At 41.2% G+C, this 18516-nt stretch overlaps 1 protein-coding gene across 1 annotated transcript; it reads left to right on the forward strand.

Moving 5' to 3' along the window:
• pde6d (phosphodiesterase 6D, cGMP-specific, rod, delta) lies at positions 1-17283 on the forward strand. The gene is made up of 5 exons (XM_079506255.1): positions 1-344; positions 14589-14677; positions 15421-15546; positions 15946-16051; positions 16244-17283. The coding sequence occupies exons 1-5, from the start codon at positions 292-294 to the stop codon at positions 16323-16325; spliced, it is 456 nt and encodes a 151-aa protein (XP_079362381.1). The 5' UTR covers positions 1-291; the 3' UTR covers positions 16326-17283.
• The last annotated feature ends 1233 nt before the right edge of the window (positions 17284-18516 follow it).

Below are 18516 nucleotides of genomic sequence, written 5' to 3' on the forward strand. Positions count from 1 at the left end.
ACAACCGCCAGTCAACGTAGCTGTCTGACGCTATTTAGCTTAGCTTGGTTTATTATCGGATCAGTTGAGCTGCCCGTCAGATTAAACCTGGATAGAATCCTAAGTGAACTACATATTGTGTGGGCTGCATAGTCCGCGGACTGCATGCTGTTTGCGGGGAGCGTATGTGTATGCACATTATTGTTATAGATCCCTCCTTGTCAGTTTGCGAGGCAACAACACCATCACCTTTTTGTGGCTCCCTGTTATCCGAAGAAACTGAATATCTCGGAAGAACTGAAGATCTCCGAAATGTCTTTAGACGAAGACAGCAGGGCCGTGGATATTTTGAAGGGCTTTAAACTGTATCCTTTTAATACTGTGGTGGCTGTTTGCTGTGGTTCTTTAATATCAGCTTGTTGTGTAGTAATAACTGTATTACTAGACCATCTGAAAGGCAGCTCGCTGTGTGGGTATGTATGTATGTATGTGTGCACACACACACACACACACACACACCGCTTTCTGGGCTAACGTCTGCTAGCCAGCATTGACCGTTATCTGACATAGGCTAATGATCCGTTCACGGTTCACGTGTCCTTTTGTTTAGCCGGGTCAGACAACTGACACCAGTCAGATATGGTCCACTATTGGATATGGTTCACTATTTTTGAAAGATTTCATTTGGCGCCACACTTGACGTGTCAGGCCTTGAATAGAGATGCTAACCTAACCGTTACCTGACTAAGTCTGACTATAATGTAATCTCGCGGAGACTACACAGACCCAACAATACAATTCGATCTTTATGGGACGCAGGCTACGCGAGATTACACTGTTTTCATAGCAGAGCATCCAAGTGGAAAGTTGCAGTATCAGGAAGGATACATTGTAGCATCCTTACTAAAATGATTATGCCTCATATTAAGTTGATGTCAAGCATGCTTAGTGAGGCAATGTGTCAACTTTGGAAATGTAATAATTGTCTGATATTAACCATATTGTTATACTGGGTATGTGTGTTATGCATTTGTTTTGCAGTATAAGAGCACGTTGTCTGTGCCTTGAAAATATACTATATATACATTTGTGTGAAGAAGAGCAAATAATGAGAGTTGAGATGAAGAACCATTTAAGTCCATACTAATTATCCATCATTTATAAGTTATGGATAAGGGGTCAGCAGGACAGATGGGGCTTTTGGGGGAGCTGTCAGAATAAATTATGGTTGTTCGTCTCAACTCTTCTGGGTAGGGTAGGCTGGAAACGGTCTGCGTAGCCTACCCGCGGGCCGTGCCATATATATCGTCTTTTTTTTTTTTGTAATTTTTTTTGTGGCTTTCGCCTTTATTTATTTATTTTTCATGGAGGGACAGATAGTAGGCTGACAGGAAATGGGAGAGAGCGATGGGGGGAAGACATGCAGTAAAGGGGGTCGGGAGTCGAACCCTGCCAGACTGGATTACCAGCCAAGGTGCCTGGACCACTGAACCATGGCCAAGGCCTTATCTATCGTCTTGATCCAAGGCTAGGATCCCATTATAGTTGGCCAGCACTGCATGGTTGATGTCTGTAATTGTTTAAAAAGGGACAGACTGTGCTCTGCTCAAGTCACTGATGCCAGATCAGCTAATGAGGATATGCCAGAAGCAGTGCAGTGGTGGAGAAGTAGGCCTACTCACATTTCCTACTTAAAAGTATCAATACTGCAATGTAGAAACAACAATTTTCTTGTGTAAAAGTACAAAAGTATTGGTATTTTTTTGGACTTATGGTATCAACAGTAGAGAGTGCTCCTTATGCAGAATATCCCATTTCATACGTTTTCAAATGTATGAAATATCTTTTGTAAATAGATCTATAAGCTCTATACTACTCATCATGATCTGCAAGCTCTACCACGCACCGTGAGCTTGTAGATCGGCTTAAGTGGGTAATGCATGTTTTGTAATAATAATCTAAATCTACTACAAAGTAACTAGTAACTAAAGTTTTATATTGCATCAGAGCTTTAAATTGTTTTGTTACAGGTTAAAGGCAAAGCTAGCCTAGCTGCAGCCCCTGAATCGCTAGCCACGGCCATTAAGAAATATGTTCAGCTGGGCTGAATAATGAAGTGAAACCAAATCAAAATTCAGGCTAGGTTAAAGCACTAAATTGAGTAAATTCTGATAGTAGGTGTAACGATTAAAAGGGCGACCATCTATAAGGCCTCTAGAAGTCTCCATATATTCCCTTTGGGAACACATGCCAACACAACAGTGATATGTTACCAATACCATGCATTCTGAAGTTTATTTCATACACATTCTGAAGTTTATTTCACACACGGAGCAACATAGATCTACTGTACAGTAGGACAGTAGATCTATGACGTCCCTAGTAGATTGGAAACCATGATAAGAACAGAATGAGCACGAACACTTGCATTTGCATCTTGCATATTGTACGTACAGTCAGTCAGTCCATCACTGTTGTGTTGGCATGTGTTCTCCGCGCCTGCGACTCACAATGGACCTTCACCCACCGCCCAAAGGGTGTAAGGCCTCTATAGACTTTATAGAGGCCTTATAGATGGTCGCCCTTACGTTTTAATCATTACAGTAGGCTACTCATTGCTAGAGTGTTTGTTCAGTATTCAGGGTTATTCCTCTCCATCCAGCCCTTTAATAAACAGAAAAGACAATTTTAGGTGTTTTTTGTTTTTTACCGCAGTGAAATTTGTTCTCCACATTTGAGCCATCTCTTGGAGTGGTGAGCAGCAGCCAACCCAAGCCACACTTGGGAATCATTTGATTAGTTGATTTGACCCCCCAATCCAACCCATTGATACTGAGTGCCAAGCAGGGAGGCATTGGTGATTTGGGTCCCATTTTTACAGTCTTGGGTATGACCCAGCCAGGGATCGAACCCCGACCTCCCAGTTTTAGGGCGGACACTCTAACCACAAGGCCACTGGAGAGTGTACCCATTTATCAGCTAAAATGTTATACTGTTCCAGTTCCAATTTTGTCTGCCCATTTCTTTCTGACATCACTTCCAAATTCTGTCCTGTATCCTCATCCTGTGTGAGTTCTCTTTCCTGATTGGGTAAAATTGGTGTCCCGACCTGAAAATGTGTTTTCGGTTTACCAATGAGCTGGAGAGACAAATGAGACTCTTGTTCCCGAACAAACACTCACTCTATATATCTACGAGTACTGTTACAGTACGTTTTAACAGTACTGTTACAGTACGTTACAGTATGTTACAGTATGTTACAGTATGTTACAGTATGTTACAGTATGTTACAGTACTGTTACAGTACGTTTTAACAGTACTGTTACAGTACGTTTTAACAGTACTGTTACAGTACGTTTTAACAGTACTGCTACAGTACGTTTTAACGGTACTGTTACAGTACGTTTTAACGGTACTGTTACAGTACGTTTTAACAGTACTGTTACAGTACGTTTTAACAGTACTGTTACAGTACTGTTACAGTACTATATGCTGTACTGTTACTGTACTGTTACAGTACTATATACTGTACTGTTACAGTACGTTTTAACAGTACTGTTACAGTACGTTTTAACAGTACTGTTACAGTACTGTTACAGTACGTTTTAACAGTACTGTTACAGTACTGTTAGAGGTACTATATACTGTACTGTTACTGTACTGTTACAGTACTATGTACTGTTACAGTACGTTTTAACAGTACTGTTACAGTACGTTTTGACAGTACTGTTACAGTACTATATACTGTACTGTTACAGTACGTTTTAACAGTACTGTTACAGTACGTTTTAACAGTACTGTTACAGTACGTTTTAACAGCGGGCGACAGCCAGAAGAATTTCCCGGAAGTGCATTATTTGTATATGGGACCCGGCGACTACCGGCGATAGCAGGCGAACAGTGTCGAAAAGTGGGCGGAGAAACGTCGCCCGAAAAGATTTAAAAAAAATCATCTTTTCGGGCGATTGGGCGATGTGTCGGCCGATGCTCGTCCGCTGTTAAAACACAGTGTGAGAATATAGAGCAGATATTTAACACTTATTTGAACAAAAACATATCACTTACTCTACCTTTTATTGTCATACAAATAATTGAGATTAACAGTTTAATTGTGTTTTCCCATTGAACATTGGAACATAAACAAATATTTCTGTTTGTTTTGCATTCGACAGATATTAATAACCTAAATATGCAAATAAATGACTGACAATGACAAATGCCAATAATCAAAATAAATAATGGACTGTGGCCCAAATAGGCCATATTTACTAATTTTATACTCAAAATGTGTGAAAGAATTGTGGAAATACCTGATCTACAAGCTCACATCGCATCGTGAGACGTACATGTTGTGAGCTTGCCTTGTAGATCTATTATTATCAGGGATAATGATGCTGCATCTTTTTAAAATATTGCTGGAAGGTTAATATTAACAGGACCGTACAAAGCATCATATTTGAAAACAAAATTAATCTAAGTAAGGAAACATCTGTTGATCTTAGCTGTGCAGAAGGTGACTTTCTCACACTCACAGTGATAGTCAAATCGGGCTCAGTGATATCCAAGGATGACCTAGAGAGCTGCATTTAGCACTATAACATTTTCTGTTGTACCTTTTTATTCTTTATCTACATGCTTTGTCTTTAAAGTGATCATTTATTAGATTAGATTTTCGGAGGACTGTATGGTTGCAGTGTTAACTTCTGTAGCCCATACATAAGATCTGTTGGGAGAAATCGGGAGCGGAGGGGGAGAGAGATTGCTCAAGTTTTGTCCATCAAAAACCAAGGACTGCAAGTTATGTTTATGTTCTCTTCCATTTCACCTCGTCCTCCTCCCTACTGTCTCCTTACGTAACCAGGCAGGAGACTGAAATAGCCTCGGTAATACCCTCTAGAATAAACAGCACACCTGCACTGCAGCCTATTGCTACCATCATGGCTACAGCTAAGGTTATATACTGTATATTAGTCCTGTACTGTGTCTGTGACATAGTATATTGCCCCTACTGCGCTAGAAACAAGAGAATGACTAGACAACTTAACAACTGTTTTAACACCTGTCTTTCAAAGCCTAAGATTCAAAATGTATATATTTGACAACATTTTGCTGCAACCAATCTGTAGGTTGCCAATCCCCTATTGCAACTTTACTCTCGATTATATCCTAAACACTAAACCTTACTGTCTATCTGTCAAAGCTGTAGTGTTACTTGAAAGAAGAGGAGCGATCCGAGCACTAAAAAAGTAAAAGGGGAGAGGGCAGGTGTAAAATCATGGTACTATATTAATTTACAAAAAAAAGTTAAAAAGCCAACATGTTTCGACCCACTGGTCTTCATCAGGGCATGTATGTAGTGTTACTTTTGTGTGTAGTGCTTTTTCTGCTTGTCTTCCTGCCAGCTTCTTGTTCCTTATCACTCAAATTGTAGGATAACATGTACAACCGACGTGTCTTACACACCCTAACATGTGAGGGTGTGTCTGTATGTGACCTTCCTGCATGAAGCCAGGCCTCATGTGAAGCCCAGTAATTCCTAAATCCATGATTTACTGTGGCAGGGATTTTCTGGCTAAGGCTAACGATGTTCATGATGTTGCTAGAACCTTCTACACATAATACTATGGATAATATGGATGCTGCTAACTATACAGTTGCTGTTGTTTATGTTGGTACTTATCATCTACCCACGTCGCTGGTTGTCACACTACATCCGGAACTGCTAGACCGTATATTCAAGCCAACCAGCCTCTTAAGAGCTCTACAATATTAATCCCTTTTAAAGTCGGCCAGCCATGACCATGAAGGATAGTCATAGTCAGTATTGAATGATGAAGACTGTAAAAGTATTTTTCAGCTTCTCAACATTGATGCTTGATGTGATGTTTTTATTCTAAATCCATATAGATGACGTATATTTATCTGTCAAAAGATTTCGATAAAGCTTGCAAGCGTATGCTTGCTTTATGGTCTGTTGAATATTAGTGTATAAACCGAGTGCCACCATAGAGTTATAAAAGGATAGAGTGAGGACCGGAGCTACAGCCCCGCCCCCGCTATTCATTTCAATGGAAGTTGCTCAGTGGCGTTTTGAAGCACCCGGAAGACTGACGAAAGTACCATTATAACTCAATGGCTCGAGCGAGCGGAAGAGCAACCAGGACCTCAAATTTGAGGCCCGGGATGACGCACATTATGTACATGACGTCACTGAACGTCCGTCGACCTCCATGAACGTGCTGCAGTTCCACTTTTAGCCAGTAGGTAGTGGCAGCTTCAACGTTGGCAGGCCTCACTTTCGGGCTTGAGTGCCACGTGTTGGGGGATGAGGTGCTTCCTTTGTTAGGTGCTGTGTAGCCTTATCTGTCCATCCAGCTGTCCTACACCCAGGATGCAGTTCATGTACAGCCATAGGCTAGCACAGGCCACCTAAATTCTGATAGAAAGGGCTGTGTTTAGGTATTGCATCACAGATGTTTTTTGGTTTCATTTAGGCACGGGTTTGTTGCGGTTAAGATCAGCATATAGTTCTGCAGTAGTGACCTCAAAATCCTGGATTGTTGAGTTTGTATTTATATTTGATTTGATTTCAACCATAGTTTGACTTTGAGTCCTCTGAAACACATTCCGTCTATAGTTTTTGTACCGTAGACAAAGAGTTCCCAAAGGTTTGCCCACTTTACTGAAAAGGCAGACTGTCCGAATGAGTTCTTACACTTGGGAACAGTGCCGTTACCATTGAGGCTTGTGTAGTTGCTCTACCAGAGCTTGGAAGTCTATCAACCAGTCCACAAAACAAAGGTGAAAAAGGTTGCAAACTTTGAACATGAATACTACTAACAGATCCATCTATCTAATCAATAATATAGATTTTACAAGTGTGTGCGTGTGTGCGCGTGTGCGTGCATAGCTCTGTGTTCGAATGTGACTGACACAGGCAACATGCCGTGTCAAAGCCAAAGTAACTGTTTTTGGACACACCGACTTATTTGTGTATCCCAAAGGTCAAATTTGCCTTCGGGATTTTGGGGGATAAATGATTACCTCAAGAACATGGACCATTTTGTCCCCCGTATAGTTACTGTACGTTGGCTTTGTAGGGCAGCATTGTTCACAAGCCTGGTTTCCTGAGTGAAAAAAGCTGTCCCAGTCGGAGCCTGCTGGTTCAAAACCATGCCATGGGTGCTGTAACAGTAGGTTGGTCTGGCTGCCGCTGGAGTGGGTCCTGCAGGCTTTACTGACACACAGTCGGTTGTATACTACAGTGCTTCCCAAACTTGTTCATGTCAAGGAATTAAGGAACCCCACATTGACACTAATTAGCCTGCAGACATTTGAAGAGATACTGCCAGCGACCCCCATGAGAGAAGATATTTACGGCTCTAGCAGTGATTCTCAACCCGTTTAATTTCAAGGACCCCCAGTTTGACATGCATTAGTCTACGGACCCCCATTTAATTGCATTTCTATCGCTGGGACCCCCAATTTATATTGTAACATCAATGTTAATTTAACTCTGAGAGTGTACAAATGGAACCAAATGGTCCATTTGGTTCCATTTGTACACTCTCAGAGTTACAGACCCATAAGGATCCATTCGGTTCAAAAACTATCATTTAGCTGGGGTCCCCCTGGAACTCCCTCAAAGACCCCTGGGGGTCCCCGGACCCAACTTTGGGAACCACTGCTGTAACAGTAGCAGTTGAAACAGTCCCTGGTTAGCCTGGGAAGCATTCAATTTCGTGTTCATGATCCGGTCGGGAGCGGATGGTAACTTTCGTCATGTTGTAGTCAATGATTTGTAGTCATCAGGCAGGAAACCACAAGGCGGAATCAGTATTATGAATGGGTACTTTCTTATTCCGCCTTGTGGTTTCCTGCCTGATGACTACAAATCTGACTACAACATGACATAAATTACCATCCGCTCCAGACCGGTTCACACAGCGATTTTGGAACACAGACCAGGCTTTCCTGGTGACGCGAGGTTAGTCCCTGGTTGGTCTGGCTGGAGTAGGTCCTGCAGGCTTTACTGGCACACAGTCGGTTGTATACTAGATGGGGGGGGGGGGGGGGGGGGGGGGGGAGCTCAGCTCCATTGATGCTCTTTCAAATGGAGAAGCTGGTGTGGTTCCACTGTTACTGTGTAGGGTTGTCACAATTACTACATAATAATCGTCTAATTGCAATTATTTTAGGTATAATCGCAATTATTTTGTCATAATCGTGTCCATGTTGAAAAAACGTCATACATAAGAAAGCAGAAATAGCTGATCTACCAGCTTACAACGTTGTATTTCCGCTATTTCTTTTAAGCAATAAAATTCATGAAAATGCAAGTTCTTGGTATATTTCAGTTATTTTTCAGTAATTTGTCATATCTGCCCTGTGCACCTTTTTATTACGAAGCCTAAAAGCCAAACTGAAATGTAATTTCTATTTTTAATGTTCCAATATCCAATGCCAAGAACACAATTCAATCGTCAATCGCAATTATGTGTGTGACAATTTATCGTCAACTTAAATGTGTAATCGTGACAGCCCTAATACTGTGTTTTTGGTTGACTGCTGTGTCTGAATGTTGGTGACGATGGTAATTGTATTATTGATGATGGTTATTTAAAGTTGGAGTAATGGTCATTGGTCAGGATGATGATGTGAGAAAGAGGGTGTTTTTGGATGGTGATGAAGAGGAATAGTGTTGCGTAGAATGTGATGTATTTTGCCCCCGGTGTGTCCATGGAACTGTATCTTCTTAACTGCCATGTAGCCTTTGGCGACTGAATTTCCCCATTGCATCATTAAGGTCTTATCTTGTCTGTCTGAAGGAAGCCAGGTTCGACTTTTTTTTGCATACAGCTATATTGCTCATCATGTTATGGCATGGGGCAGGCTGTCATAATATAATCCAACAAAAACTTGTCTCCAACACTTAGTGGTTTGGTAATTGCTGTCAGTATTTTGCAATCCTCAGCGTCTCTTTAAAAATGAATACAGACTGAAAGTTGACAAGCTACGTACTACTCACTAGACTAGGGACTCATTAACGTGTGTGTGTGTGTGTGTGTGTGTGTGTGTGTGTGTGTGTGTGTGTGTGTGTGTGTGTGTGTGTGTGTGTGTGTGTGTGTGTGTGTGTGTGTGTGTGTGTGTGTGTGTGTGTGTGTGTGTGTGTGTGTGTGTGTGTGTGTGTGTGTGTGTGTGTGTGTGTGTGTCCACCTGGGACTCCTAGTTGATGTACTGTGAGTCAGTACATGTTCTAAGCCAACCAACCAGATTCAGTTGGACTACGACGTTCTCTTCGTCAAACATTTGTCACTTGTCATACTGCAGTGGCATGTTAGATAGAATGGGATCTGAGGGAGATTATGAGATGCTCTTTCCTCATTGTCAGCAGTACTCGGCACAAATATGACTACATCCCTCTGCCTTATTTATAGATTTTCAGTTGCAGAGAAAAGCAAAGGGTTCATCTGCCAGACGTGTGCATTATTGGCACTGCCCTCACGACTCAATTCCATTACGAATCACCAGGTAACGATTCGATTCTGTGATGCATCATCATCACTCAATACAAGCAGTCCGATATACTAAACAACATATTTTATTTAGAATTATATTATGGTATTATTATCATTTACTATGAAATCGTGCATGTCCAGTCAGTCAGTCAGTTGGTTTGTTGGTTGGCAGGCATGACCATATATGGTCCTTGTGACGGTGACATCACGTGACATCATCAGGGATAGAGATCCCTGATGTCATCAATATTAAGCGCATATATGGTAATGCCCATATATGGAGAATTTGAGATATTGGCCATATATGGAGCTGACCTGTTTTGACATTCCATATGTTGATCCTTCCCCATCCATCCTTCATCTTCGATGTCTCCCTTTTGACTGATACCATTTAAACTCTAGATGGACCTGCCCCAAAGTTATTAGTGCAGCTGTGCCCGGCAGCTGGTGAAAACTAGAGTTCTCAACAGGCCCGAAAATTAAGGTCCGGCCCTACCTAGTCTCGCGTAGCCAGACAACTATTCCACAATCTCTGAATGCTATATAGAGTCTGGACCTATATAGCCCCCATGAGCTGAGTAACGGAAGCTGCCATTTCCGTTCACCAAAATATATTTTTCATTTCCTTTTCTGCTAAGCAACAAGCTATATATGCTTAGATGTTTTCTATTTATATTAGGATAAATGTGCGCGACTGTAAAGCCGAAACGGAAGTGGCGAGGAGGCTCCACTTCCGCTTTATCGCATACTCATGAGACCTCTTCCGTTGGCCCAGACTGTATGATGGAGAGTTTGGAAATCGCGGAGGCAACAGTCTGGTAACACGAGACTAGGCCCTACCTGGACCCTCATCAAACCCTGTACACTCAATACACTGCCCCTGTTGCCACCCTTAGAGCTCCATATATGGAGCTGACCTGTTCTGACATTCAATATGTTGATCTGACCACATCAAAACCTGTACACTCAAGACACGCTCCATATACTGTATGGCCAGTACAGAATTCATTCCATATGTTGATCTGACCCCCCATGCCAAAGCGCCAGTGCTTGCCCAACAGTCTGCTGTCACCTTCTCTCCCTCAGGCGTCTTACTGGTAATTATATTATAAATAATTATATTTAGGGTTCAGTTTCCTGTAGCTCTGTTTGATTCGCGCAGCAGAAGATTCAAACCGGAAACACACATGCCATTCATAACATGTATTTCTTTCTTTTCAAAATCTTTTTATTTCCGTTTTATAACAGTATGGGTGTCAAGTCACAGGTTCATAGAAAAAATAAAAACAAAATATCAGATTTTAGTATCAGTGACTGAGGTAAACAAACGTAGCCTACTGTATGAATCACAGAGATCGTGGGCAGACATAATGAAAAGACTGTTATTGTGCAAAACATGCCCCTTCAAGACAAAAGAAAAACATTTTCTCCCCTTCAAGTCCCATTTTAGTAAAGCCAATTCCCAATTCCCCAGCCTCTCTACAAGTACTCCATCTCTGCTAACCCCCACAATCAGTCATTGGGACATAACATGTATTTCTGATTTAAATCTGCTGCCGAATCCATGGGAAACTGAACTGAACTGTACCCGGTTCACCAGTAATAAATAGTTGGAGTAACATTGCAAACAATTCAAGCTTTCCTGGCTATACCTGAAGGATTTTGCATGAAGCTTCTAGGTTCTAAGTCAAAGTGTGCCTCCAAAATAAATGAATACAAATAAAGTTATAATAAAGAATGGTAACAAATCATAGCTGGGCTCTCTGAGATCGAGCCCACTACTTGGTGACGTTAAGGAGAGACACTGGTAGCTGCCCAGTACAATCAAACACTAGAAGTTCTACCGGTGATCAAGCTGGCGTGTTAAGAATAGGATTGCGTTCTACCGGGTGGCTTGGATTATTCTAGAAGGCAGGGAGTGGAAGAGAGGGGGAGGGGATGGATGTGGAAGTGACAGATGAGAGAGGGAGGATGAGTTTAAATGGAGATCGGACTCAGTTTGACTTGAGAGGATTAGCTGCGTGTGTTCAACCCAGCAGCACGTTTCTAGAAAGAGACAATAGAGAGATGGTGGGGAATGGTGAAGATGGCCCAAGCGCTAGCTGCCACAGGAGCATTTTGGCTTCGTTCTGCAGTCAATTCAATTTGAAGCTTAGTTGAAGTTATTTCTAACCAAGCTCAAGTTCAAGTTCATAGTGTTATAAATAAGTTGACTCAAGTGGTATATGTCTTATCCCTATGGGCGGCAGTGGCTCGGGGTAGAGTGGCCGCTAGAGCGGCCGGATGAGAACCTCACGGTCCCAGTTCCGGGCTCCCCCAAGGTTAGTGTCGAATTGTCCTTGAGCAAGACTCTGAACCCCTAATTGCTCCTGATGTGCAGGTTGGTGCCTTGCATGGTTTCCTCCGCCATCGGTGTATGAATGGGTGTGAATGGGTGAATTTAATGGACAATCTATGTAAAGCGCCTTGGATAAAAGCGCTATATAAATGCACCTTTATCCACTTGATGCATTTCCCCCAGAAATCTCTCTATGGTAAAATAAGGCAACATACTGTATAAAAATGATGGCAATGGCTCATCACAAGTTATCTGAACAAACATGTTTTATTCATTTTAGAAAATAGAGGAATGGAAGCGCTGCAGGGATCTGTTAGTGGCTCTTAGACGGGTGCTCTTAGATGGGTGCTCTTTGGTGATACAGGTAAGACAATATAGACAAAAGGTATCCTTCCTCCAAGTAGTACTGCTTGTCAGGGTGTAAATTGCAGACTTGAAAAGAAAAGAGTCCAAGGCACTCCGTCTTTGGTGAAGAATTAAATAATTTATTTTATGTTTTATTCATTATTTCACTTCTAGTTTGTAACAAGTAAAACAGTGATGGTTGAGGCTAAAATGTGTTTAGCCTTTTGTTTGTCAAAAAGCTTTAGGTGGTAATGGTATTCATTAATGCAGAGGGCCCAATGGGGCCCCTCTTCCTTTCTGCTGGTGGTCATCAAATAGTAATGCCTTTGACAAAATGTCAAGTCGGCATCCTAGGGCTTGGAGGGTGTTTGTTGTGCGGATAATAAGCCATGATGGGAAGTCTGGGCCCGGGGGGGCGAGAGCATCACATTTACCTCACTTGTAGATGTGGCTGTCTTTTTCAGGTGTGTGTGACACTAAGTAGTGTCTGAGTGTGACAGGGCTGCTTCTGTAAGTGGAGAACAATGTTGCTAGGTTTTGCAAGAGAAACAAGCAACCAACTGTCTATGAAAACAAGCCCAAAAGAAGCGAGCCCTTTGCCCTTTACCTTTGCATGTACATACATGTACATACATTGGCTATTTGAAAATAGCCAATAGATAATTTCAAGCTCACAACGCATCGTGATGCACTGAACACTGAACAGTCTGTAGTGTCTCTCAGCTCCTTTTTTATATTTTCAGTATTAGTTTGCTTGCTGTGAAGCAAACAAAGTCATGTTCTCTTCATTTTGTATTATGTATTTGGTCTTCTAACTTTCATACTTAGACTGGAGCCAGGTGTTATTTAAAACAAATTATATATTGTAAACTATTTACATTGTGACAATGAGCAGCTTTGTGATATTCCATACCTATTATTACGATACAATGCCAGATCAACTCCAGACTTGAAATGTGATTTTTATTGTGAGCAATGTGAGCTTGTAGATCTGGTATTTCTTTTCTTGAATCACAAGTCTCTAGAGAGAACCTCAAAAGTGTTTTCACTGTGTGCCACAAACGTGAAACATTTGAACTGATATAAACAGATATTTTGCTCGAAGGCCATGCATGCATGTTTTAATGCCATTTGTAATGTATGTACATTTACACATCTTAGATTTTTCTTTATAAAATTTAAAATATATCGGCTTAAACGGGAAAACTCCTTACAATGTATCTTCTGCAGCGCCCATTCACCCTCCACCTGTAGTCAAGTATGTGATTGAAGGTTCTATTGTTTATATTTGCGTTATGTGTTATGTCATGGCAGTCAGGACCAGATGGCTGACAGGACAGCTATAGCAACTAGCGTGCATCATCTAGGTTTATTAGTTTGTTGTTGGCTTAATTTGGGTAACCCTGCTTTTATCTTACTTTTTGAACATCAGACATACCTGGATAAAACATTGATTTGAAAACATTCAAGAATTATTATTATTACTTTATTTTTTTGCTTTTGTGAAATAGAAACTGACAAAAAAACAGAAGAGGGTCTTTATTAAAGTAATTAAACCAAAATGTTTCGACCCAAACGGTCTTCATCAGGGCTCTCTGCCTATAAACTGTTGGTTTGTAGTCCAGGTAATAAAATAGGCTACAATACAGGCGACGACTTTCAACATTGATGTTTTTATTTTGTGTAGGTCTAACCCTATAGTTATCCCATTTAGCATGTAATCTGAGGCTGGATAGAGATAATAATCTGACAGTTCTATCAATGAACATACAAGTGTAATAAGGATCCCACAGCATTAAAGGTATATTCAGTGATTTCACTTAATTCAAATATCACTTATTTTTTCTTATTTTTTTGATAATCCTCCCTACTATAAAGTGTGCTGACCATATAAGGAGTTCCTCCCTGTCCCCAGTTAACCCCATGGGGTAAAAAAAACCCTAGTTTCGGTTTGGGCTTTGGGTGGCAAAGCCTTCATCCAATCAGGATGAGAGGGGCCTTCCTCCAATCATGATCGAGTGGGGCGGGCCTTGGTGCACGTGCTGTTGGTCTGTTGTACTTCCCCCACTGTAGAGCGTGTGCATGTGCACATCTTGTTACCGGGTGGACCGGGTTTTTTTCCCAAATCACTGAATGCTCCTTTAAGTTGTGTTAGACTGCATACTAAGATGCTATACTGTATATAGGTTATAGTTAGCTGTCTTTACCTCTACAATGGAATTCCAATGGAGACAAAACATGCTGCTAGGTTGTCCTGTGCTAGGTCCTGTGTTTAGAAAGTCCTTATGTCTGCAGTGAAATAAGGTTTTGTCTTTGTGGTCTGCTGGTGGTTAGCTTTTTTTTGTATTGCTGTTCAGCTTTAGGCCTCATTTTTTTTCTTCATTTCCTTAACCTCAATTCTCTCTCAGTAACTGGATGAATCTTAGAGATGCGGAGAATGGCAAGGTGCTTTGGCAGGGAACCGAGGACCTTTCTCTACCAGGAGTAGAACACGAAGGTACACACACACACACACACACACACACACACACACACAAATACACTCCTACATTTGCGCACACAGTTTGACATATCTTGAAAATGCTACCAATTAAGGCCTCCAAACCCAGCGTACGCTCCATATATTATTATTATTGTTCATAAATCTTATTTCATATATTTATTTGTACTATAAGTAAAAGTGTGCGACATTTGATTTAAATTGAAGATACACAGGCCTTTTGGAGAGCGTGACATTGCTGTGTGATTAATCTTGCATTTGACATTGAAAACTAGAGCTCAGACACTGCTTCCTATTGTGGTTCTCATCCCCAATGCTGAATAATCTTCCATTTGACATTGAAAACTACAGCTCATTGCTCCCTCTAGTGGTCAACAGTAGCAAGTGTATGTAATTTGTGTTTTGGATGATGTCACACAGTAGATGTGGGTGACTGAGCCCCCTGTTCCGACCTCCATTCTACTGTTCACCTACCTTTTGACTACCGGCAAAACTGCTTTGGCAAATCAAAGACCAATAGTTAACAATGGGAGTGGCATCACTTTTAATGGGTCTGTTTTTACACTTGCAGTAAAGTTCATATGTTTGTTCTTTCCTATAACCTACCTACATACATGTTACTACTTCTATCTTCTTATTTCTTGCTCCCTTTTCTTTTCTTTTGGCTTCCTCTGAAGCTTATCGTTTCTTCTTCTTGTCGTTGCCCTTTGTGACCGCCTGTATCTTTATCCCAACTCCAGCCCGTGTTCCTAAGAAGATTCTGAAGTGTAAAGCAGTGTCCAGAGAGCTAAACTTCTCATCTTCAGAGAAGCTAGAAAAGTTCAGACTGGAGCAGAAGGTCTTCTTTAAAGGACAGTGTCTAGAAGGTACCGAAAGCTCACCCGAAGAACTGTACAGTACAGCACACAGTACAATCCTCAGTATTTATTTATAGATATTTAACTCGTATTACATTTGTAATACTCCCAGAGTTAAATTAACACTGAGGACTTTACAGGGTATAAATGCTATGCATCTAAAGTAGTACGGTAGTGTGTAGGAATTATACTGTGTTGTCTCCATTGGGTTTACTTTGTATCAAAGCTTCTCAGTGAGTTCTAAAACAGCAGTGCCTTGTGTTTGCTTCCAAATGTGATTAGTTCTTGTAGATGTTAATTCTGTCTAAAACTTGTCACACTTTGGATATTATAACCCGAGGCTAACCAGAATAATTCATGGCCACATATTCCATAACCTAAATTCTTTCTCCCTCTTTCTCTGTCTAGAATGGTTCTTTGAGTTTGGCTTTGTCATTCCTAACTCCACCAATACATGGCAGTCTCTGATAGAAGCAGCTCCAGAATCTCAAATGATGCCAGCCAACGTTCTAACGTAAGTCCACCATAATGCTACTGTTATTCATGCTAGGATTTCTATATATGAGGAAGTATGTTTTGATACATTTCATAGTGATATTGTGTTGGAAGTATGTTTTGATACATTTCATAGTGATATTGTGTTGGTCTCGCTGTGACAGCCCCTGAGGTTTCCTTTATACTTAATGCATTTATTCCTCTGTTTCAGTGGAAACGTTATCATAGAGACCAAGTTTTTCGACGACGACCTCCACGTGAGCACCTCCAGGGTACGACTGTTCTACGTCTGACCTTCGACCATCCCTCAAGCCACGGTCTATAAATTACCAAGTCAAGCCACAATTTGCAGAGGCAAACAATTCAAGTGCTGCTGACGTGGGACCTGCGTGTTTTATTAAACCGAATTCTGGTCCAATTGCAGAGTTCCCCCGCGGTCTCCGAATTCTGAATGTGTTGGCTTATTGTTGTTTTTTGACCTGCATAATTTATAGACCTTGCTCTCCCTACCCCCGTCCTCACAATCTCTCTGACCTCATGCCTGACAGCAGTGGGGGAGAGAGGAAGGGGGAAGAGGAGGGTAGAGAGAGGGAGAGAGAGAGATGAAGAGGTCATCTTTCTCCACTGTTGCTCCAGTATGCAGATTGACTCTCTCTTCCCTCTCCCTGTTGGACTGTTCCACTGTAAATATTCTGCCACTGATCTGAAGTCAGCCTTGGAGAGTGCTCTGTAAATTAACCGATTTGTACATTTTATTTGAACTCTTAAATGTTATGTTTTGTGTTAAGTTACAGTCCATACCTCACTTAATAATAGCTGCATTCAACAAGATGTCACTCACATTCCTGAAAGCCACGTTGATGTTAGCCCAATTAAACATTGTATCAAGCTGTCATTCAGGAAGATGTGGTACATGTACATGTTAGGACTTGTAAATGTGTGCCAACATTTGGCTTTAAAAGTTGACACAAATTAAACGACACAACAGTTAAATGTAATGTAACTGTTAGTATGAGGTCGAGTGCAGTGGCATTGAATGTTTGTCATTAAATGGAATTCCCCGAACAGCTTGTTGGATGCAGCTCTGTTTTATGTATCCCCGCTGGATTTTTAAACTTCAGTTTCCTATCATCTCGGCGTGTATGCCATCATTTTGTTTGTTTTTTTTAGCTGCTAATGAGTTCTGTAAAATAGGAGTGTTTAATACAACAGGATTAATGAATTAAAGTTGTCCACTGTTTAATAACTTCATGGTGTGTCTGATATTATTCTGTGACTCATGCTATTGTTGGGGCTGATTGGGCTTCCATAAGAAGGTGTCTTGTGTACAAGAAAATACATTTTCATGGGACCTGAATTTGGTCAATTGAAGTTATTCAATAAAGGTGACCCTGGTGCCTCAAAAAGGCTGCTAGATGCAACTTGCATTTTTTGTTTCACATTTCTAGTTTCGTGTTGCCTATCTCATCCCTTCTGCCGTCTGTCCCACTGTCTTGTCTTAAAACTCCCAAGTTTGGTGCCTTTAACCCCGGTGTCACTTTTTGACACCTATACACAGGTTTAATGTTTGTCTTTAGTTCAATGTTTGTTTTGTAAACGCATTGACAATGAAGGAACAATTTATGTCATAATGTGTCATCTACGTTATATTGTCTCTATTGTTGTTTGTTGTTTGTTTTACATCACCATTACATCACCTAATCAACATGAGTTAGACTTTAATATATTAGCGCACCTCACTTCAAACGGGTTGACTGGACAAATCTACTGTAGTGCTCTCTACACTTCATTTGGCTGATGCTTTCAAGTGCCAACCATCTCACCCATAGACATATTGATCATGTTATCATCTTTACTCATCTTTACTGCCCAGCACATCAGCACTCCAGTGGCAGTGGGGAGGCAACAGGCAACATAACACCCACCTTTCATTCTGACCATACCACATAATCGTCTTCTTTTATCGTTTTTTAAATGGTCATCATTTGTTCTGTGTTCATTGTGCTTTATCCATCTTATCTGCTGGTTCAGATCTTTCAAATGTGTCGGTATTGTAGCTGAGTTGAGTTGAGTTGAGTTGTAGCCTCATACCGACACATTTATCAGGAAAATGTATTTGCTGTAAATATCTCAGATTATGGCCTATTGTGTAGTCTTAAACTCAAATAGGCTGAAAGAAATCAAAGAATCAGAATGACATGCACCAACTGGCCTGGCGTATAGTCCATGCCTTATTCAAGGTATTCTGGTCTGGACAAGACCACAGTGACACTACTCATTTTAATTTGATATTCTTCTGATCAACTCGTAAGATTGATTTCTAACCTATGAGCTTTTGCATAAACCTCCACCCTCCACTCTCACATTTGACACTTATCAAGCGTCGTAGGCTATACGGTTTGATAACCGATGAAGTCAGAGCCGGATTTACCTTGCTGAGGGCCCCCGGGCTGGAGCAAATTTGAGGGCCCCCCTTGGGTCCTG

Source organism: Electrona antarctica, assembly GCF_951216825.1.
Source record: "Electrona antarctica genome assembly, chromosome: 7".
Taxonomy (NCBI): domain Eukaryota; kingdom Metazoa; phylum Chordata; class Actinopteri; order Myctophiformes; family Myctophidae; genus Electrona; species Electrona antarctica.